General features: G+C 47.3%; 1 protein-coding gene across 1 annotated transcript in view; it reads left to right on the top strand.

Moving 5' to 3' along the window:
- Nucleotides 1–23,280, top strand: part of PSMD6 (proteasome 26S subunit, non-ATPase 6) — a 90,841-nt gene that overhangs the window by 67,101 nt on the left and 460 nt on the right. Inside the window, exons 6-7 of the mRNA XM_086939085.1 lie at nucleotides 3,223–3,391; nucleotides 20,948–21,025. Of these exons, the coding sequence (XP_086795211.1) occupies nucleotides 3,223–3,391; nucleotides 20,948–21,025 (247 nt within the window). The remainder of the gene's footprint in view (nucleotides 1–3,222; nucleotides 3,392–20,947; nucleotides 21,026–23,280) is intronic.

The raw sequence follows: 23,280 nt of genomic DNA, 5'->3' as shown, positions 1-23,280 counted from the left end.
GTGCTTCCCCTGCTTCAGCAAGGGGACTTCCTAGCAACGCTGGATCTGAAGGATGCCTATTTCCATATTCCCCTGCATCCTTCACACAGAAAGTATCTCAGATTCAAGATCTTAGACCAGCATTACCAGTTCAGAGTCCTGCCGTTCGGGGTCACCACGGCACCGAGAGTATTTACAAAGTGCCTAGCGACTGTGGCGGCGCATCTCCGTCGCCAGCACATCCATGTCTTTCCGTATCTAGACGACTGGCTTATTCAGGCAAAGACGGAGCAGCAGTGCGTGGACCACGTGTCACGCACCATTCATCTCCTGCACGATCTGGGATTCTCTCTGAACTACCCAAAGTCCCATCTCCAGCCCGCCCACGTGCGACAGTATCTGGGCGCGACGATCGATACTCTGGCAGCCACTGCGCAGCCGAATTCAGTGAGAATCGCCAGTATCCAGGCGCTGATCCAACGGTTCAGACCCCAGCACTCGCTTCCGGCGAAGGTGTTCATGCAGTTGATAGGCATGATGGCCTCCTGCATCTCCATTGTCCCGCACGCGAGACTACATATGCGTCCGCTTCAGGAGTGCCTAGCACGTCAGTGGACTCAGGCTCATGGGCAACTAACAGACCTAGTGTTGGTGAGCGGTCGGGCATACAACTCTCTGCATTGGTGGAATCCACAAAACCTTTGCAAGGGCCGACCATTCCAAGAGCCTGTCCCACAGATCATCCTGACAACGGACGCCTCTCTCCAGGGATGGGGAGCGCATGTACTCCACTACACTGTGCAGGGACTATGGACACTTCAGCAAAGGAAGATGCACATCAATGTGTTGGAACTGATGGCAATCTTCATGGCCTTAAAGGCGTTCAAAGTACATCTGTGCAACAAGGTCGTGTTGATCCGGACGGACAACATGACGGCCATGTACTACATCCAGAAGCAGGGAGGCACACACTCTCCACAGCTGTCTCATCTGGCTCAGAGCATGTGGAAGTGGGCCATTCAGAGGAACATCTTTCTCATGGCAGAACATCTCCCAGGCAAGGACAATCAAATGGCGGATCTGCTCAGCAGACACAGCCATCAGATGCACGAGTGGGAGTTACATCCATCAGTACTCCAACCGTACTTCCAAAGGTGGGGTCATCCAGAGATAGACCTGTTCGCCACAAAGGAGAACGCAAAATGCCAAAGCTTCGCCGCCAGATTCCCACACCCCCAATCACAGGGCAATGCGATGTGGATGAACTGGTCAGGCAGATTTGCGTACGCTTTTCCCCCAGCACCTCTGATACCGCTGGTGGCACGCAAGCTCAGGCAACACTCGATGACGCTCATCCTGGTTGCTCCAACGTGGGCTCGCCAACCGTGGTACACCACGTTTCTGGAACTCTCCGTGGTACCGCATCAAAGGCTTCATCTTACTCCCAGCCTTCTGACGCAGAGCCATGGCGACATTCAGCACCCAGATCCGCAACAGCTCAACCTGGCGATCTGGCTCCTGAAGTCCTAGAGTTTGGCTACCTTAATCTTCCTCCCGATTGCATGGACATTATTCGGGAGGCAAGAAAGCCCACTACTAGAGCTTGTTATGCGGCTAAATGGAAGAGGTTTGTCGTCTACTGCGTGGAGCACAGCATTGACCCGCTAGACGCTTCCATTCAAAACATCATATGCTACCTCTTTCACCTGTATCGTTGTAATCTAGCTTACTCTTCCATCCGCATTCACCTGTCGGCTATGGCAGCATACCTCCAGAATAGGCAGCACCTGTCACTCTTCAGGGTCCCTGCTATCAAGGCTTTTCTGGAAGGACTCAAAAGAGTCATTCCACCAAGGACTCCACCAGCTCCGGAATGGAACCTCAATGTGGTTCTTACAAGGCTGATGGGTCCTCCCTTTGAGCCACTACACTCTTGCGAGCTGCAATTTTTAACCTGGAAGGTTGCGTTCCTAGTAGCAATCACATCGCTACGGAGGGTCAGCGAACTGCAGGCGCTCACCATCCAAGAACCTTTCTTCCAGGTACATGCTAACAGGGTGGTGCTCCGCACTAACCCTAAGTTCTTACCAAAAGTGGTCTCACACTTTCACATAAACCAAACCATTGAATTGCCGGTGTTTTTCCAAAACCCAGAGACGCTGGCGGAGCGGATGCTCCACACCCTTGATGTAAAAAGGGCTTTGATGTATTATGTGGACAGGACAAAAGATTTCCGCAAAACCCAACAACTTTTTGTTGCTTTTGCCACACAACACAAGGGAAATGCAATCTCCAAAGCAGGAATAGCTAGATGGATAGTAAAGTGCATTCAGATCTGCTACGCTAAAGCAAAGCGCACTCTCACTATACCACCGAGGGCCCACTCCACTAGGAAGTTGGGGGCCTCTATGGCTTTCTTAGGTAACATTCCCTTAGAAGACATCTGTAGAGCAGCCACATGGTCTACCACTCATACTTTCACTAAGCACTACTGTGTAGACGTGCATTCAAAACAACAGGCAGCTGTTGGTCAGGCTGTTCTAAAAACACTTTTTCAGACTGCTGCAGCTGGCACGGGCGGCCGCCGCTAATGGAGGGACTGCTATGTATTCTATGCACAGATATGAATTCAGCAGCCCACATGCCTCGAACTGCAAATGCTACTTACCAGTATGCATCTGTTCTTGGCATGTAGGGCTGCTGACATTCATATCGCCCACCCTCCTCCCCGGCGCCTGTAGCAGCTGCAGTATGTATTCATATACACATATATGCTCATAGCATGGTCATCACTCACTTCTCACTCCATCTCTGCCAATGGCTAAAAACAATCTGGGGATGGAGGCGATGCCCATGCGCACTGTAGTCCAGGGGAGGAGCCACCTATCTCGTGATACTTCGAAGACTCTTCCAGGACAACAATGTGCAATCATCCGGACCCAACACTAGGTGGCGGACTATGCACAGATATGAATGTCAGCAGCCCTACATGCCAAGAACAGATGCATACTGGTAAGTAGCATTTGCAATAGCTGGGTCTAAGCTGAGACGGCTAAGTGAGCATAAGAATGATGATGGATTCAACCAAGATCTGTGACTGGGGCGTGACGGTCTGAAAAGTTTCAGCGCTCCATCCATCACCTCCTTGTGTTTGATTAGTCTAATCAGAACATTAAAGATTTGTATTGGGTTTACTGAGCAGCTAATTGAAGTTAAAGTACGTGTCTGTTTTTATCATTTCAGCTATTGTTGAACAAGAAATGAAGAAGGATTGGTTATTTGCACCCCACTATCGCTATTATGTAAGAGAGATGAGGATTGAAGCATACAGCCAGCTTTTAGAATCTTACAGGTCATTGACACTTGGCTACATGGCGGAAGCGTTTGGCGTTGGGGTGGAATTCATAGATCAGTAAGTTTATTTTTATATTTTGACTGTCGTAGTGCACTGACTGTATCTGTGTTCTTCACCAATATTACTGGCAGTACTTGGTACTACTTTAATTACATTCTGCATCCTCTTGCACCATTTTACTTATCTCTCTGAACAGAGTCAGCAGGACTGCTCATTTCTTGGCCACGGATTCATTTTGCCGTCTGTACTGGCCTTAACTTTTTTTTTTTGTCTGAATGGATATTAACACGATTTCTTAGATATGGATGCAATTTAGCCCTTTGCTTGTACTCTGTAGCACAATGTGATGCTAGACACCCTGCAAGTTAAACAAAGTAAACCACAAACCCTAGGACTCCCGCTTTTTCTTTTATTTTCGGAATGAGGAATGCTTTGAATTTGATTCGGAAACTGTGTTGGCCTCTTTCCTTTTTTTTTTTTTTTTTTTTTTTTTCTTCAGTATACAAAAATCTTTATTTTATTTTTTTCTTTCTTTCTTTCTCCTCCTTTATTCTTATTTAATTTATATACTTTTTTGTGTTTACACATCAAGAGGAATCATATGGGATAAAAATTATCATGTCAAAACATCAATAAATATACATCAAAACATGTCCCCACACCAGACTTTCCGACACATACTCCAAGCTCATTCAATCACACACATACATCCACAAATATACATGTTTCTCAAAAACAGTCATCTGAATGATATAAGGAGTGGGAGGAAAAACACTGTGTGATCTCCGTGGTACAAGACCAGGGGATTCCAGTTAGATAAACATAAACTCCCACGTTCAAATAACGCTGACGCGCGTTTCAGTGCAAGGCCCAGATCAATGGGCGCACCTTCATCAGGGCTCTCACGTCAGGTGGGGGAAGGACAACAATAAGTATGATAAATATACGTGACCAATCTCGGCCGACGACAAAGAGTCTGCTAGAAATCCATTCAGGCCGTCGCTCGTCATTTACACCAGGGATGAAAATATACAGGATCTGCAGGTATTGACAGCGCACTCTCAGGTCCTAAACCGATTTTAAACAGAGGGGCAATTTCCGATTCCCCTTCGTTTCAACGAAATGTGTCTGGTACAGGCAGGTGCGATTCCCACAGTGACGAGTCGGTCTTACATCAGTCTATTGGAGGCGCCTCAGGAATTCGAGGGGCATAAGAAGCATTATAGATTACGATCCCAATGCACAAGGGAGGTTCTTTGTGCCTTTTCGTCTCCGGTGGAATTCTTCCCACTCTTCAGTAGGGCGACGTGCGCCTCTAATCCCTCTCCTCGCCGATTGCAAACAAGACTGTCACTGGGTGCCAGCGGCTGTAGTTTTTCTAACTATCCCATATTCCCGCAAATTCTGTTTATTGCAGAGCTATGTTAAGATCATGGAAACTGCCAGGGCTAAGAGGGAAGGTTTTTAGTACAATTCTGAGAGCTTATTGGGCGATACCTGTTTTACAGCTTAGAAGATAAATGACCGTCTTGTAAGAAGCCCTTTGTCTTCTAGGAAACCATCTTTAATGTTTTTTTTCTTTTGTAACACAATGTAATAAAGAAATAACATTTGCAGAAGGCTTTGGTTAGTAGTGCTGGCAGAGGGAAGGAGGGTTTGGAGGGCACAGTGATCCTTGTTTCCTACAAAAATCTATGGTAGGGTGTGAACCTGTGAAAAGGAAGTGAAGCCTGCAGACCACCTCTTCCAATTAGTGGTTTCCTATCATGTGTCACTCTGTCGCTCACCTCCAGTTTTCTAGCTGTAGCCTTCTAGCTCAAACCAAACAATGTGCCACACTACAACACAGTTTGGAAAGGGCCAAGCAGAGAGGAGGCAATGCAGGATGCAAAGCGCTTTCTCACTAACTCTAAATTGGCCTTAAATCTGAAGAGGCTTACATCAGAGGCAGGCATTGAGGACAATAGGCTAAGTGCCTATTTCACGTATGGCACCTTCAGGGAGTCCTAACTCGTTCACCAGCAGCATGCTCAGAGGCACTGCAAAATGCCATGAACATATAGCATCATAGGATATTTCTGAAGCCAAATATAAAAAAAAAAACAATATCGTGTGCTGGTGGCCCACGCCGCCATGGGCCCCACTGACACTATGCCATGTTAACTACAGCCTGAGCACACTGTTTCACTTTTAACATTATTAGTATTATTATTCGTATTGGATAAAATCTAGGAATGCAAAGTACAGTTGACCGAAAACTCGCGATGGTTGATGACATATATCGAACTAACAACTATTTGACCCAACTTTACCAACCTTAACCCCCTCCCACAGGCAACAACTCTTACCACAACTGTTGTATCTGCAACTCATTATCTGAATACGTGCAGCTTTCTGCCAAGCTGTAGAGTACTGGCAAAATATAACTAACTAACTAACAAACTACACACACACACACACACCCTCTCCCCCTCCTTTAGTGTCAGAGTGTCAGGCCAAACTAAGGTGAGTGGGAGAATTACACAGGGCATCTTTTCGTACCAACTTAAACATATTTACTAATTGCATTGCTGTAGCGTCTGCACGATTAGAAACAAGTACAGGATACCGCACTAAGCACCAGCATCACTGGAAGGGAATGCAACTTAAATGGGCATACAGGACCAATCCAGTATAAAGACCTTATTTAGCACTATTTCTAAATCCAACCTGAGTTTGTGCCGGGTTCTACGGACAGACACTCATAGTTTTCCCATGGTTAAAGTATTAACGTGGAATGTACAAGGTATCTTTGAAACTATCAGAAGACCGGCTGTCCTGCGTCCCATCAAGCGATACAAACCGGACTCAGTGCTACTCCAAGAAATTCACCTTATGGGCACCTGTTGCTCTTTTGGAAATGACCGTGTTTTCACGCGTGTTATGCTAGGGGTTCTATACTCCTTTATAAGACATTTCTCCTTACAATATTGAAGCTACATTGGAATCCTCAGGGGAGGTATGTGGACGCAGAGGTGCGACTGGAAGGCAAACATCCTAATTTTGTATCATGCCGTTTCCCCCAGCAGCTGTTACAACCCACACTGCGTGCGGTTCATACCCTCATTACATCCCTTGAATCTGGAGTGATGTGTGTTGGGGGGACTTCAACACGGTTCTCGATCCTGACTGGGACATATGTGGCAGTCCGTGGCCTAGACACCGTGCGCGCTTGGCGAGCCTGGTCTCGTGGGCGGATTCTATGGGCTTTGACATACCTGGCACTGTCGTAACCCTGTGCCTCGCTCATATACTCACTTGTCGGCTGCGCATGGGGTAGAATCACGTATTGACTTTCTCTGGCTCCCTGCCTGTGACCTTCTGCAGGTCCACACCCTTCATATACTGCCTAGAGGCATTTCAGATTATGCTCTTCTTTTTCTAGAGTGGGGTGTTTATTTACGCATCTTCCTGTCCAATTTTGCGGTAGGGATGCATGGAACTTTACTGACCAGAAATGTGCAGATTTCAAAGCACATGAAATATAGACTTTCTTCAGTGAAAATCAAATTTTCGTGGTGCCGCGTGGTACCCTGTGGGCAGCGGGATATGTGTGGAGTGAGGAATGGCAGAAACAGGCTCACATTACTGAGCTTGAAGCCCAGATCACTGTGCTAGCGGGTATAGGAATGAGCCCTGTATCGAAGGCCATACCCCATTCATTGGAAATGATGGGGGCTAAGCTCTGCCAGGTCTCTCTGGACGAGGTGAGACAATGTTGGAGAGTGTCCACTCAAAGGATATATGCCCAGGGTGACAAGTCGGGCAAGCCATTGTATTGGTGTCAAGGCTCACCCGGATATACTGCAGGGACGAAATGGATGGAAGTGATGCTAAATCCCAACTTCCCTCACCTACCTCCTTCGCCCAACTTAGTCAAAGCAAAAGAGGGAAGGAGGGTAACAAAACAAAGGGAGGAAGAAGGGGTAGTGGTCCACTGGATCTTCTGTGGGGGTGGTCTTCTAGAACCCTGAAGGAGAAAGCACAAGGTGTGTACTAAATAAGAGTAAAAAGAGCTGGCTATATGTTACCCCTCCCCTATTTTTTTTTTTTTTTTTTTTTTTAATTTTATTTAAAAGTTTTTTGTATGTTCGAGGCATGTGGGCTGCTGAATTCATATCTGTGCATAGATCGCCACCTAGTGTTGGGTCCGGATGATTGCACATTGTTGTCCTGGAAGAGTCTTCGAAGTATCACGAGATAGGTGGCTCCTCCCCTGGACTACAGTGCGCATGGGCATCGCCTCCATCCCCAGATTGTTTTTTCCGCCATTGGGTTCGGATGTGTTTCGGTTCCCTCTGTCGGAACCGATAGTTGTTCAACTTCTACTCGAGACCAAAAGGTCTTTAGGCTGGGCGTCGGTATAGTTGCGTACGGGTTTCTTTCTGACTCTCAGCTCCGATCTCTTGCTGCCCTTCCACGTGCTTTCGGCGCGGTCGGGCCTATGCTACACTCTTGCTATGGAGCGAACTCCGTTTAAGAAGTGCCCGTTGTGTCACTCTAAATATTCACACCTCGACGTGCACCCGGTGTGCAATACCTGCTTGTCGCCGGATCACCGCGAAGACACCTGCATGGCGTGTTCAAAATTCCGGAGCAAGAAGACTTTAAAGATTCGTCGGGCCAATAGGCTCCAGGCTAGGTTATCGGCCACGGCGCCCCCGCCAGACGACATTTTCCAAGAATCTGTCGAGGGAGAAGACGACGTGCAAGGTTCGGACTCTAATCCCGCATCCGAGGGAGAGACCTACGACGCGGGTGAGGAGAACTTTGACGAAGTCACCGACGAGGTAGGGGACGACGATCAGGCTTTTGCCACGATGGGAGATAGCTCGGAGGAAGAGCATCCCCAACCTGACTCAGGGGTTGTTCCCCTTCATACGACCCAGGTCGAGGGATCGCCTTCGGGCCTTACCCAAGATCTAACTATGAGTCCTACGTCCCCGCCTCCGGGCCCGGTCACGGACATTTATGAACCATCACTTACGTCGAAGAAAACGAAAGTGAAGCCAACTGGTCACGCATCCTCGGATGCGGAACCGAAAGTGAAAGTGGCGCTGGTGAAGAAGGTTCTGGAGGCGTCGACTTCCAAGAAAACCAAAATGGCCGACTTGAAGAGCCACGCCAAAATGGCCGACCCGAAGCCCTCGGGGTCGGCGCCGAAGGCGAAGTCCTCCGACGCGGCTGCGTCGGCGCCGAAAGGGGTCGCGGACCCGAAGACTGCTCCAAAGAAGCGTCAGGGCGACGACGCGCATAGGCATGGGGCGTCGGCCCCGAAGAAGGTGCCTGCCGGCGAACAGGCTCTCGACGATGAGGGGTCGCTCGAACCGGTCCAGCCCTCTCCGGCCTGGACAAAGAAGGTAGCGGAATCCTTGCAGCGGATTCGAAAGGCCAGTGTGGTTCCCGCTCAGGACGCCAGTACGCCCAAGCTCACGCCTAAGCCTGCGAGGGAGCAAACGCCTATCCGTTTCACCCTACCGCCCAAGTCGGCGCCGAAGGCCTTCGCGCCGAAACAGGGCGGACCCTCGAGGGAGGCATTAACGCCGAAGGCTGCCTTGGCGGTGTCGAAGCTTCGTCTCCAGCTGCTTGCAGAAGAGGAACGTCGTGAGGTAATCATCGACGCCAACACCGGAAAACTGTCGCTCCTCAAACGGAAGATCACGACGGAGCCGGCGTTGGAACCCTTGAAGATCCCTCTCAAAAACAAAAGGGACTCCGAGGACTCTTCGGCTTTGGTGGAACCTGTGTCCCCACAAACCCTAGGACACTCGCCGACGCATTCCGCTGCAGCCGATGCGGACGAGGAAGGTGACGAGTACAACTATCCGGCGTACTCGGATCCGGAGGAGGAGCACGTACCGTGGTCCGCCGGAGGCGACACGGAGGACCCGCAGTCGGGTCAGGACACTCAACTTTTCGCGGCCAAGACGTCCCCGACCGAGGACTCGGCGGCCTTCAATGCTCTGATAGAGAGAGCTGCTGCTAACCACGACGTCGAGCTGCACTCGGACCCCGTGGATGTGGACTTCTTGTTCGACACCTTCTCGGTAGCCGAAAGGTCTGTCAAAACGCTACCGATGCTTAAGGGGGTGCTTAAACATGCAACGGAGGTTTTCAAGGAGCCCAGCCGAGCGCGTGTGGTCAACCCTCGCATCGACAGGAAATATAAGGCAGCGCCCACGGATCCTACATATATCAAGGGACACTTGCCTTTGGACTCCTTGGTTGTTTCCAACGCTCGAAAGAGGGCGAACTCTCAAACTACTGGTGACGCTCCTCCCCCAGACAAAGAGTCCAAGATCTTTGAGGCCTCAGGCAAACGAATTGCTGCACAGGCAGCTAATATCTGGAGAATATCTAACACCCAAGCCTTACTTGCACGTTATGATAGGGCCCATTATGACACATTAGAGGCCATACTGCAACACTTGCCTGACCAATACAAGGAGGCAGGAGAGATGCTGATTCAGGAAGGTAAACTCATTACGAATGCATCCATCAAATGTGCACTGGATGTGGCAGACACAGCCTCCAGGGCTATCAATACCAGTGTGCTGCTTCGACGCCATGCCTGGCTTAGAATTTCGGGGTTCAAACCCGACATCCAAACTACGATCCTCAATCAAACAGTGAATCCTGACCACCTGTTTGGCCCTGAGGTGGATGCCACACTGGAGAAAATGAAAAAAGATACGGAAACTGCTAAGTCTATGGGGGCTTTACAAAGTCAGCAGTTTCGGAGTGGTTCCTTTCGCCGCTCAAACTCCAGAGGCACCTCAAGGGGACAGGCATCCCAGTCAACCCAATATTACAAGAGTAACACCCAAGCCTCGTATAACATTAAGGGTCGAGGTGGTTACAGAGGCAATAATGTCAAGGGCAGGGGACGTGGAAACAATAGCTCCAGGTCCACCACCACCAACAAACAGTGACGTCTTGTCACTGCCCCCCGACCATGCAACACCGGTCGGGGGGAGACTCCAGCAGTTCCTGCCGGCGTGGAAGTCCATCACCACGGACAGGTGAGTGAGGTCTATTATCCAGTACGGGTACTGTCTAGAGCTTACGTCCATTCCACCGGACATACCCCCAAGGAGCCGTCCTATGTCAGGCGAGCACTTGACCTTGTTGCAGCAAGAAGTTCTAGTCATGCTGCAAAAAGGGGCGATAGAGCTCGTTCCATTGCAAGAGCGGGGAACAGGGGTTTACTCCCTGTATTTTCTGATTCCCAAGAAGGACGGATCCCTCAGGCCGATCCTGGACCTCAGGCCCCTGAACTGGTACATCCTCTCGGAGCACTTCCATATGCTCACGTTGCAGCAGGTGCTTCCCCTGCTTCAACAGGGGGACTTCCTGGCTACGCTGGATCTGAAAGATGCCTATTTTCATATCCCCCTGCATCCTTCCCACAGGAAGTATCTCAGATTCACGATCTTAGACCAGCATTACCAGTTCAAGGTTCTGCCGTTCGGGGTCACCTCGGCACCGAGAGTGTTTACCAAGTGCCTAGCGACTGTGGCAGCGCATCTCCGTCGCCAGCACGTCCACGTCTTTCCCTACCTGGACGACTGGCTCATTCAAGCAAGGACAGAACAGCAGTGCGTCGACCACGTGTCACGCACCATTCATCTCCTGCACGATCTGGGATTCTCTCTGAACTACCCAAAGTCCCATCTCCAGCCCGCCCACGTGCGACAGTACCTGGGCGCGACAATCAACACTCTGGCAGCCACCGCGCAGCCAAATTCAGTGAGAATCTCCAGTATCCAGGCGCTGATCCAACGTTTCAGACCCCAACACTCGCTTCCAGCGAAGGTGTTCATGCAGTTGATAGGCATGATGGCCTCCTGCATCTCCATTGTCCCGCACGCGAGACTGCATATGCGTCCGCTTCAGGAGTGCCTTGCACGTCAGTGGACTCAGGCTCATGGGCAACTGACAGACCTAGTGTTGGTGAGCGATCGAGCATACAACTCTCTGCATTGGTGGAGTCCACACAACCTTTGCAAGGGCCGACCATTCCAAGAGCCTGTCCCACAGATTATCCTGACGACGGACGCCTCTCTCCAGGGATGGGGAGCGCATGTACTCCATTACACTGTGCAGGGACTATGGACACTACAGCAAAGGAAGATGCACATCAATGTGTTGGAACTGATGGCAATCTTCATGGCCTTGAAGGCGTTCAAAGTACATCTGTGCAACAAAGTCGTGTTGATCCGGACGGACAACATGACGGCCATGTACTACATCCAGAAGCAGGGAGGCACGCACTCTCCACAGCTGTCTCATCTGGCTCAGAGCATGTGGAAGTGGGCCATTCAGAGGAACATCTTCCTCATGGCAGAGCATCTCCCGGGCAAGGACAATCAAATGGCGGATCTGCTCAGCAGGCACAGCCATCAGATGCACGAGTGGGAGATACATCCATCAGTACTCCAACCGTACTTCCAACGGTGGGGTCATCCAGAGATAGACCTGTTCGCCACAAAGGAGAACGCAAAATGCCAAAGCTTCGCCGCCAGGTTCCCACACCCGCAATCACAGGGCAATGCGATGTGGATGAACTGGTCAGGCAAATTTGCGTACGCTTTTCCCCCAGCACCTCTGATACCGCTGGTGGCACGCAAGCTCAGGCAGCACTCGATGACTCTCATCCTGGTTGCTCCAACGTGGGCTCGCCAACCGTGGTACACCACGTTTCTGGAACTCTCCGTGGTACCGCATCAAAGGCTTCATCTCACTCCCAGCCTTCTGACGCAGAGCCATGGCGACATTCAGCACCCAGATCCGCAACAGCTCAACCTGGCGATCTGGCTCCTGAAGTCCTAGAGTTTGGCTACCTCAATCTACCTCCCGATTGCATGAACATCATTCGGGAGGCAAGGAAGCCCACTACTAGAGCTTGTTATGCGGCTAAATGGAAGAGGTTTGTCATCTACTGTGTTAACCACGATATTGACCCGCTAGATGCTTCCATTCAAAACATCATTTGTTACCTGTTCCACCTGTACCAATGCAATCTGGCATACTCTTCCATCCGCATTCACCTGTCTGCTATGGCAGCATACCTCCAGAATAGGCAGCACCTGTCACTCTTTAAGGTCCCTGCTATCAAGGCCTTTCTGGAAGGACTCAAAAGGGTCATTCCACCAAGGACCCCACCAGCTCCAGAATGGAACCTCAATGTGGTTCTTACGAGGCTGATGGGTCCTCCCTTTGAGCCACTGCACTCTTGTGAGCTTCAGTTTCTGACTTGGAAGGTTGCGTTCTTAGTAGCAATTACATCGCTACGGAGGGTTAGCGAGCTGCAGGCGCTCACCATCCAAGAACCTTACTTCCAGGTACATGCTAACAGGGTGGTGCTCCGCACTAACCCTAAATTCCTACCCAAAGTGGTATCCCAATTCCACTTAAACCAGACAATTGAATTGCCGGTGTTTTTCCAAAACCCAGAGACACTGGCGGAGCGCATGCTCCACACCCTTGATGTTAAGAGGGCCTTGATGTATTATGTAGACAGGACAAAAGATTTTCGCAAAACCAAGCAGCTTTTTGTTGCTTTTGCCACACACCACAAGGGAAACGCTATCTCAAAAGCAGGGATTGCTAGGTGGATAGTAAAGTGCATTCAGATCTGTTACGCTAAAGCTAAGCGCACCCTCACTATCCCACCGAGGGCCCACTCCACCAGGAAGTTGGGGGCCTCTACAGATATCTTCTAAGGGAATGTTACCTAGGAAAGCCATAGAACAGCCACATGGTCTACCACACATACTTTCACTAAGCACTACTGTGTAGACGTTCATTCCAAACAGCAGGCAGCTGTTGGTCAGGCTGTTCTAAAAACACTTTTTCAGACTGCTGCAGCTGGCACGGGCAGTCGCCGATAATGGAGGGACTGCTATGTATTCTATGCACAGATATGAATTCAGCAGCCCACATGCCTCGAACTGCAAATGCTACTTACCAGTATGCATCTGTTCTTGGCATGTAGGGCTGCTGACATTCATATCGCCCACCCTCCTCCCCGGCGCCTGTAGCAGCTGCAGTATTCATTCATATATATACATATGCTCATAGCATGGTCATCACTCACATTCTTCACTCCATCTCTGCCAATGGCTAAAAACAATCTGGGGATGGAGGCGATGCCCATGCGCACTGTAGTCCAGGGGAGGAGCCACCTATCTCGTGATACTTCGAAGACTCTTCCAGGACAACAATGTGCAATCATCCGGACCCAACACTAGGTGGCGATCTATGCACAGATATGAATGTCAGCAGCCCTACATGCCAAGAACAGATGCATACTGGTAAGTAGCATTTGCAATACCAACATTTATCAACAAAGAAAAAGAAATATTTACAGCACATTTGTTTACAGCTGACTTACATATCCTATTACTTCTGAAAATCCGTAAACCCAACATATACATAAACAACAAAGAGATAAGAGAAAAAAAGGGGTTTCAAGTTGCATTTTACAAATTAAATCAGGGAAGGAGAGAAAACGGGAAGAAAAGGAATGAGGTAAATGAAATCTTATGAGAAGGGGAAATCAGAACCAAATATCCTATCTTAGGTTTTACACCCTCCCCATTCTAGTTTTCCATAATTCTATAGGTTGCCATATCTTGCAGCCTAATGTTCTTGCTCTCCGCCCCTTCCTACCATATATTGCGCTTTCCAAGTTATATGTGGAGAGTAACCTTGCTAACCAAGTTTGAAAGGTTGGCGGAGCTCTATCCCGCCATGATTTAGCAATACAGATTCGCAATACTGCCATAGCAACAAACAAAAATTCTATGTAATGTCCGTCTTCCTCTATTATCAGCCCGAGAATTATCAGTTTTGGAACCAATAGTACTTGGATTCCTAGTGTACCTCCTAAAAAAGACTTTATTGCCGCTATTAAGGAGTATAATTGTGGGCATTCAGCAAACATATGGACTAGACCCGCATTAGTCGAATCGCATCTCGGGCAGGTAATTCCCGACGTGCCCCCCCCCCCCATTGTGCTATTCTAGCAGGGGTATGGTAAAGTGAAAACAGCGTTTTGTGATGTTGTGACTGGAGGGTGGCCGAGCATAAGACCGTGCGGCCTAGATCCGGTGAATCCTGAAAGTTCTCCTGTGACGAGCCTATTTTCTCCCCCCATTTTACAGCATACTTTCCCCTGTCATCTTCTTTCAATATATACAGCTCAGCATACAGCTGTCGGATCGTACAGTAATGGCCACGCTGTACATATTCCATTATTTTGCATTCCCCAAACCCCAGTGTGCCCCCCTTTTTATTCATAAAATAGCTTCTGAGTTGTAGATACTTAATAAAGCTCCTTCCATCTAGCTTATACTTTGTTTGTAGCTCCTGAAACAAACGGATGCCTCCTTTTCCTCCCATTCCCTCATAACTGAGTCCCTGAATATGTCCCCCGGCAGTGAAGAATTTGTATAAAGTCGAGTATATCTATTAAATCTCCCCAATCCTAGTGTTTTAGATACTGCTTTCCAGACCTTATACGCTGCTTTCAGAGTCTTGAATCTCGTGTGCCTAAAGTAGGTAAAATCAGCGGTATTTAAGAAGGCATTCTGGGCATCCCCTCCCATTAGTGCAGTATATACATTTTTGAGATTGATTCCTCCATCCCCCGGGTCTTGTTCTTGGCGCCCTCCGCCTATCATCCACTGAAAGTACTGCAAAGCTGCTGCCCAATAATATAATCTGAGATCTGGAGCCCCCCATCCCCCCTTCTCTCTCGGTAGTGTGATGTGCCTATAAGCTCTCCTCGTTTTCCCATGCGCCCAAATAAATCTGTTTAGCACTCCTTCCACTTTGGTGAACCAACTGTGTTCGAAAAAAAGCGGGATGGCCCTAAACATATAAAGAAATTTAGGGAAGGTAATCATTTTTATAGCATTTATTCTACCCATTAATGTCAAGTGTAGGTTATGCAATCTTTCGGTGTTTTTCTTCACCTTTGTTATTAAGGGCACCATATTCAACTCAACCAATTTATCCAAGTCCGTAGTGATTTTAATCCCTAAATAAATTGCCTCAGCTACTATCCTAGTGTCCTGATATACCGTGTTATTATTTTGTAAAATTTGAGTCTTCCCTTTATTGATTGAATACGCCGAAATTCTACCAAATTTTACAGCCTCCTCCTCAATTTCCGTTATGGCCTTCCCTGGATCTGATGTAATGATTGCCACATCGTCTGCATAAGCAAACACTTTATATTCCCTATTGTGTAGTGTGATCGGGACTATATTGTTATTGCTAGTAAACCTCCGTAGAATAGGCTCTAAATATAGAGCAAATAATAGAGGTGAGGCGGGGCACCCCTGGCGTGTACCTCGTCTTATCCCTACCATTTCGGTATAATCTTTATTAATCCTTATCCTTGCCGTTGGTCCCATATACAAAGCCTGAATTGCTTTAATAAACCCCAGGCCAATCCCAGCCCAAGCCATCACCTTCCACAGATAGTTCCAGGAGACCCTGTCGAAGGCCTTCTCTGCATCCAGAAAAATTGCCGCGACAGGGTCCCCTGCAACTCCCACTGCATCGAATATAGTGATCATTTGACGTGTATGTTGGGTAGTCCCCTTTCCTGGTATAAACCCATGCTGTGTATCGATCACCAAACTCTCAATAACCCTACTCAATCTCTGTGCCAAGGATTTGGAAAAGATTTTGGCGTCCGCGTTCATAAGCGTGATTGGTCTATAAGACCCAGGTTCTATTGGAGGCTTATCCTTTTTTAGTATAACTATAATATCTGCCCCTGTCCAAGAGGGGGGGACTGATAAGCCCTGCTGTGCCAGCCCGAGAGTCCTATGCATATCTTCCCCTATCACCCCCCAAAAAGTCTTGTAGAATTCGGCCGGAATCTGGTCCGGCCCAGTGGCTTTACCTGATGGGAGTTTCTGTATGGCTTCCTGTATTTCTATCAAATTTAATGGTTGGTCTAGCTCCTCCTTCCCCTCTTCTGTTAATCCCACATGTGGAGTCTCTGCAAGATAATTCAGGATATCAGCGTCTGATGTTGGGGGGCCCTGATCATATAAAGCCTCATAAAAATCCCTAAAGGTCTCTCTGATCTCTTCAGCCTTATTTGTGATCACCCCTGACCCATTTTTAATTTCTTTTATCTCGCCCATGGCGAGCTTTGCCTTGCTCTAATTGCAAGCAGATGTCCTACCCTTTCGCTGTACTCATAACATTTCTCTTTATTGGCAAGGAACTTACTGGAGGCCTTCCTCGCAATGTTTTTGATTGCTTCTGACTTGACTACTTCCGTCTTTAATATAATTTCTTCTAGTGAGTCTTGCATCACTATCGCCTCAATAAGTAATTCTTCTAAATCTGACAATTCTTTAATCTTTTCCTGTGTCTTAATTTTTTCCTGCCTATCTCTATACAATGTGTAGCCCAGCTGTTCCCCTATTAATATTCCAGAATTCAGTGATCCACGTTTTCACATGTGCAAGATAGCCATCCTCTCTAAGAAGCCCCCTCTCAAAAGTCCATGTGGTTTTTTTCCTACTTTTATTCTTATATGGTAGTGATAGAATGAGTGGGTTATGATCTGAAACTAATCTTGGAGCTCTTTCTAATTGGCTGTCACCTACTAAAGAGCTGGACACAAAAAAATTATCTAATCTGGCCACCTTCCTGTGGGGAGCTGAGTAGTATGTGCTCCCTGTACCAGATGGATTCTTCTGAGCCCATAGATCTACCAGTGCATTATTCCTTGCTAGATTTACAATAGCCTGAGAGGTCTTCTTTTTCCTCCCCCTGTAAGGGCTCGTACCCGTAAGACCTGTACCCTCCATTCCATTTATATTGAAGTCCCCACAGCAGATTACTGGTTCAGGCCAAATCGCCAGCTCTGTGTTTAAAAACTGGAACAGTTCAGGTTCATCGTCTGTGGAGGCGTACACCGAAACAATTGTGCATCTTCCTGCCTCTGTTTCCCCTTCCACCATCACCCAGCGTCACCATTGGTCCTCCTTTTTCTTCAGAACTCTAACCCCCCCTCTTTTTGCTAATATAGCTACACCCCTTGTTTTGGTGCCTTGTTTCGTGTATGCAAGTACCTCAAAACCTAACTGATTTAATATTTGGCTATTATTACCTTCCACATGTGTTTCCTGGAGGCAAATTATGTCTAACTTAAGCAGTTTCAGCATGGCAGCCACTTTCATCCTCTTTGCTCCGTCATTCAGGCCACAAATATTTATCGAGGCTATTCTTACAGCCATAGTAGATTTCTTTTCCTTTTCAACTTCTCTCCTATCTTCCTGTATATCATAGTCATATCAAAATGATTATTTCTCTGTGTCTGAGTGTCTTTGTGCTGTAATGTGCCCTCCAGTGCCCCCCATGCCCCACCCACCAACCCCACTGGCCTCCCTTCCCCTTTAGAACCCCCCCCCCCTTTTACAGGCAAGTAGGTCAGGCATGACCTACGTGTGGCTGTACTGGATTGTAGTGTCGCTACCCTCTCCCGGTTGGGTCAATTCTTTGTTGTGTTGCCCTAAGGTACCTGAGATGGTTTTTTACCTCTACTACCTTGTCCCCTTCCACTATCTGTAAGTTCCTCTAAGAATTGGTTCGCCTTTACTTCTGAAAAGAACATCCTGGTGTGCCCCTTCGTTATAACCTTAAGCCTTGCTGGGTACAGTAGGTAGGCTTCTGAACCCAGAGCCTTAAAGGGATCAATTAGCTGCCTAAGCCTCCACCTCCTCTCCACTGTAGTGTGGCAGAAGTCAGGTCTCGCGAAGAAGGTAACTCCTTCGGCTGTTATCTTCGAATTTGGCCTAGCTAACTCCATTATCTGTTGCCTTGCCAGAAAGTTTCCTAAAAATACCAACATGGCCCTGGGTAAATTATCTTGACTGCCATCCCTGCGTTTCTTAAGAGTAAGTGGAAAGCGGTGGGCCCTCTGGACCTCAGTCTCCCAATGCCAATGTGTCTCCGGGAAGGCAGCCTTCAACAGTTTGATAACGTACCCCCTAGGGTCTTGCCCTTCAATTCCTTCTACCAAACCAAGAAGTCTAATGGTATTCCGCCTCTGGCGGTTTTCAAAGTCCTCCAACTTCCAATGGATGTCTTCCACCACTTTCTCTTGATCCACTTTAAAAGTTTGCCAATCTGCTGCATCATCTTCTAGTCTGCCAGTTCTTTCCTCCACCTGGTTCAGTCTGTCCTCCATTTCATCGAACTTTCTATTCATCTTCCTTAAGGAGCCTTGAATTTTTTTCGTTGCATGCCTAGCCTTCCGACTCTCTGCTCTGGCTTCCCCCTGCATCTGTTTCAGTGTGTTGAACATCAAGTCAAGTGTGGCATGTTGCGGGGAGGATCTAGTGCTGCTCCCTGTAACTGCTGCCACTCCCGAGGTGTTAGTTTCTTGATACACGCTAGTAGTGGCAGTGTAGTCCCACATCAGCTTTCTGTTCATGCTGTCTGGGGAACCACCTCTTTCCTGATCTCGCCCTGGCTTCCTTCTTCTCTTTTGCGTGCTTTCCCCCCCCCCCCCCCCGAGTCTGTAGAGCTGAGGCCCGAGTCCGATACATCCCCTGATATGCTTCCTGTCCCCTCTGAGGAAGGGGAATCCGACTCCTCATTGACTGAATAAAACTTATCCAGTTCTGGAGAACCACTGCCTCTGGCCCCTTTATTCACATCCTATTCTTTTAGTGAATCTAGGCTGACCAAGCTGCCCCACTTCGTTCCGCCCTCTGCTCCTTCCACCCTTTTACTGCTAAGGCTAGCCTCAACCTGTAGCAATGCATCCAGCATGTCGGTGTTCCTATTGGTGGTATTGTTAGTATTCTGATTTGCAGCGGGTGACATCAGTGTGGCACAGTCTCTCCCCCCCGTCTGCATCTCCAGCGCTCACCTTTTGTTTGCCATCCGATTGAGCCGTTTGAGCCTCTACCGGAGCTTTTTCGGTGAGAGACGCATCTCCCGCGTCTGCCTTCGTCTGTTGTGGTTGCCTGGTTACAGCGGTAACACTGACGCTAGCGTCCTCAAGGGCGTTTTCCTCCAGCTCAGCGTTCGCCGGCAGCGGTAAGTAACTCAGATCAGACCCGGGTGTCGAAGATTTCCCAGCGAATGCTTCTGTTACGGTAGGCTGCCTTAGTATCACTTCAGTGCTGTCACCGTTATTCCCCGCGGTCCTCCGCTCCAATCCCCTTACTTTTTCCAGTTTTTTAGCTTGTGTTTTAGCGGTTGTGGCATTAGTACCAACTCGTGTTGCATTATTAGATTTCCTCACATTGCTTGCTGGGGTGTCGCGCTGCCCCATCGGCTTTTGGAAGTTAGTTACTGCAGGTAGTAGCTTCTCTTTCTCGTCTCTTAAGCGTTGAGCCATTTCTCTTGCCGCTGAGAAGCAAACCGCTCCACAATAGATATCCTTCCACCAGGCTCTCAGGAAAAGCAGGAAAATTGAGTAAAACCTGCGGTTTAGTCGTGCATCTGGTTCCACCGTGGACTGAGGTTCAGAGCTCCACAGCATGCCCGCAGGTCTCAGCCATCAGGGTCCCGCCCGGGAGAGGAGTAAGTGCGACTGCCTCCTACAATCCACTAGCGGCCATCTTGCCCCCGCCGCTTGTGTTGGCCTCTTTCCATTGATATGACTCACGAATGGTGCTTTTTTTGTTTGAACATTTCTCCTAATACAGCTTCTGTGCCTACTCTGCACAATCCTAGATTGTGTACCACCCATGTCATCTTGGGTGGTCCACTGTCCTTTTCTTCAAGTTTGCAGTCAGAGAGAACTGCCTAGCCAACCCTGCCCAGCCTGTTTCACCCCATCTTCCCCCCCACCCCCGACCAACTCAATGCCTTAACATAAGCTTAATGCAGTTCATCACCATTATAGATTTAAGTCCCCAAACTGCCTTGGGGTGAAGGAAGGCAAGTGTGAGAGAGAAAACATTTATAAAACAAATTTTAGGCCTCTCCCTTCACTCAGCCTACATTTTGAGAAGCCTGAAAGATTGTGACCAAATTAAATAAATATGACCATACAGAAACATTTCTGAGATAAAAGAAGTAGAAGTCTGGCACACAATCAAATACGCCCTGTTACAATGACATGAGGGCAAAGAAATCATAAGAATGAGACAAAAATAAGCAGTCTTTTCTGATTGGCTTTATCAAAATTTCTATGAAGAGTAGAGAGAGGTGATGTAAAAGCATGAGATGCATTGGCATATTGTTGAATACGTGAATGAAACGGACTCCCTTAGTTACTGTACAATTTGTTTATTCTTGTATCTCAGCTGCAGTTGTTGGTTATCAGTAAATTAATCGGACTGCAATGAAGATTATTTTACCGATAATTACAGTAACAAAGAAAACGGTTTCAAATTGAATAATTGAATTGCTAGATTAATTATTTGTTTATGCTATTTGAGTAACTGTCAAAGAATGAGTAATATAACGAAATTAAGAAAAATAGTATATGAGATCTATAATTATAGTAACATGTAGACATGATTTCAAGTTACAGCCCCATTTTAAAATGCATTCCATTTCTCTTTCTTTCCAAATCAGAGAGCTTTCAAGGTTCATTGCAGCTGGAAGGTTGCACTGTAAAATAGACAAAGTAAATGAGATCGTAGAAACGAACAGGTATTGTATGCTTAAAATTATTTCTCTTTTCTGTCCGTCACAAACTTCTAAAAAAATCTTTTTTGTGCTAACTGTCTAAGTGAGTATCTATGACCGATATTAAGTGTGGTCACGTCTATTTGGATGTGTGCACAGAACAATTGAAATGTACTTTTTTGCTGAAGGAAGACCAAGCATGAAGGTTTACTATAGTTATAATGACAATCGACGATTTAGAAAACTTTTTTTTTCATATATATCTTCTTTGGTAAAAAAATTATTATTTTTTTTTTTTTTTTTTTTACAAATATGGGTGATTATAGTCTTTACTTTAGAAATGTTATTCGATCTTTCAAGTTAAGATCATAAAAGTACATAAAAACAGAAAACTGCCGCAGTTAAAGTATAAACCCAATTCATGTTGGTTAAAAGAAAGCCCGAGTAAAAAGTTAATTATGAAAATTCCAAATACGTATGCACATACAACCACTTAAAATAGAAGTTAAAATACAATTGATCTAATATTAAAATGATGACAGGAACATTACGAGAAGCACCATTAACATCATTGGGATCAAGTTCAAGCGGAATCAAAATAAAATTAATTTGGGCTGTATTGTTGGGATATCCGCTATGTAAGACTACCGTCGCTCTAACATGGGTTGAGTTAATTGAAAGGCAAGGACCAACTGTTTATTATAATTCCTCTCCCTACGGATATATTGGCCAGTCTGCATAAATATGTCAACCAGGCTCTGCCTTGACATCTTTGTACAAGCAGTTGGGTCCTTAAATAGTTTTTTTCGTCCCATGGCAGTCGGCTCCCGTTCTACATAGTTCAGCCATCTGATCCTGCTGTAGTTCTCCAGTTTTAGGCAATCTCAAATTATATTTTGGGTTAGGGTCACCGTTTCCCTGTACAAATGGAGAGCCACAGTAGGATTGGGGCTAGTCGGATTGGGTCTGTGATGTAAGGTAGGTCCAGTTCTATGTGTAATATGTAATTCGAGTGAGATTGCAGGTGAGGCACCAGGGTCTTAAAGAAACTATTCTCAGTTGTTTGAAGTGAGTCATTCGGTGCCATACCCCAAACACCTGCCCCGTACATTGCAGCAGACTTTGTTTTAGCACGATAGATCTGTTTAATGGGAACTAATGGCTTTGTGCCCAACCTATTGGAAAAGGAGTTTATCACTGTTAGGCTCCTCTATATTCTCAAAACTCTTCCCTCAATCAGCTGTGACCATGTTTGGTTTTTTATCAAAGAGTACCCCCAGGTAAGAGAAGGAGTCCATCACCTCAATTTTTCCCGAATCCATATGGAGGTGCAGGGTTTTATCTTGTGTACTTGCCCCAGCTATAATTACAAATGATTTTGTTTGACTTGCAGGTCCAATGAGTCCATGAAAGCCGCGTAGGCTGATATAAGAGATTGGCTGCCTAACCCCGTTCTGGCGATCAGTACGACGTCGTCAGCATAGGCCAGAATAGGTCGCTGTTGGGAATTGGACACCGGAACATCCGGGGTTGCGCCCGCGATCGTTTTTCAACGCCATTCGTGTAAATAGAAAAAAGGAATGGGGCGAGAATGCAGCTCTGACTTACCCTCCTCGAGATCTTGAAGAGGCGGGTGCATTCCCTGTTTTTTCCTTAGCAGATGAATGCAGAAGCATCAGTGTATAATTGGCAAATAGAATCAACTATAGCTGATTCGAACTCCATCTCTTCCATTATATACCAGAGCTTGGAGTGGGACACACAGTTAAATGCTGCTAAAAGATCCATGAATGCAAGCTAGATTTTCCCACCCTTCGCTCTAGTATATTTGTCCATAATTAATAAGAGATTCAAACACTGGTCTGCGGTGCCTTTTCTCTGCTGAAACCCGTATTGTGGCTCCATTAGAATAGTCATAAGTGGAATTTGGTGTGAGCATATTTAGACATCCTGCTGTAGCATCACTACAGGTTCTTCCAGTGAGCCATTTTAATTAAGTCCTTTCCAGCAGGAAAGGGTTTACTGTGTGTTTTGGATATGCATATTGATTTTGCTTCAGGTACCTTTTTTTTCGGGGTTTTATATTGCGTGAACTTCACCTAAAGTTATCCGGTATCAGAGCACTTTACATGAGCACCTGTTACATTACACAAGGAACCATTCAATTTTGATAGGCACAGAGAGATCATGTGATTTGCCCAGAATCATAGGATGTTGAGCTTCATTGCCGAGACTGGAACCTGATTCCCCAGATTTGACATCCACTGCCCTAGCCTGTA

The sequence above is a fragment of the Lissotriton vulgaris genome, chromosome 9 (genome assembly GCF_964263255.1).
Source record: "Lissotriton vulgaris chromosome 9, aLisVul1.2, whole genome shotgun sequence".
Lineage (NCBI taxonomy): Eukaryota > Metazoa > Chordata > Amphibia > Caudata > Salamandridae > Lissotriton > Lissotriton vulgaris.
The sequence above is the reverse complement of the archived record's forward strand: the minus strand, read 5'-3'. Positions and strand labels throughout refer to the sequence as shown.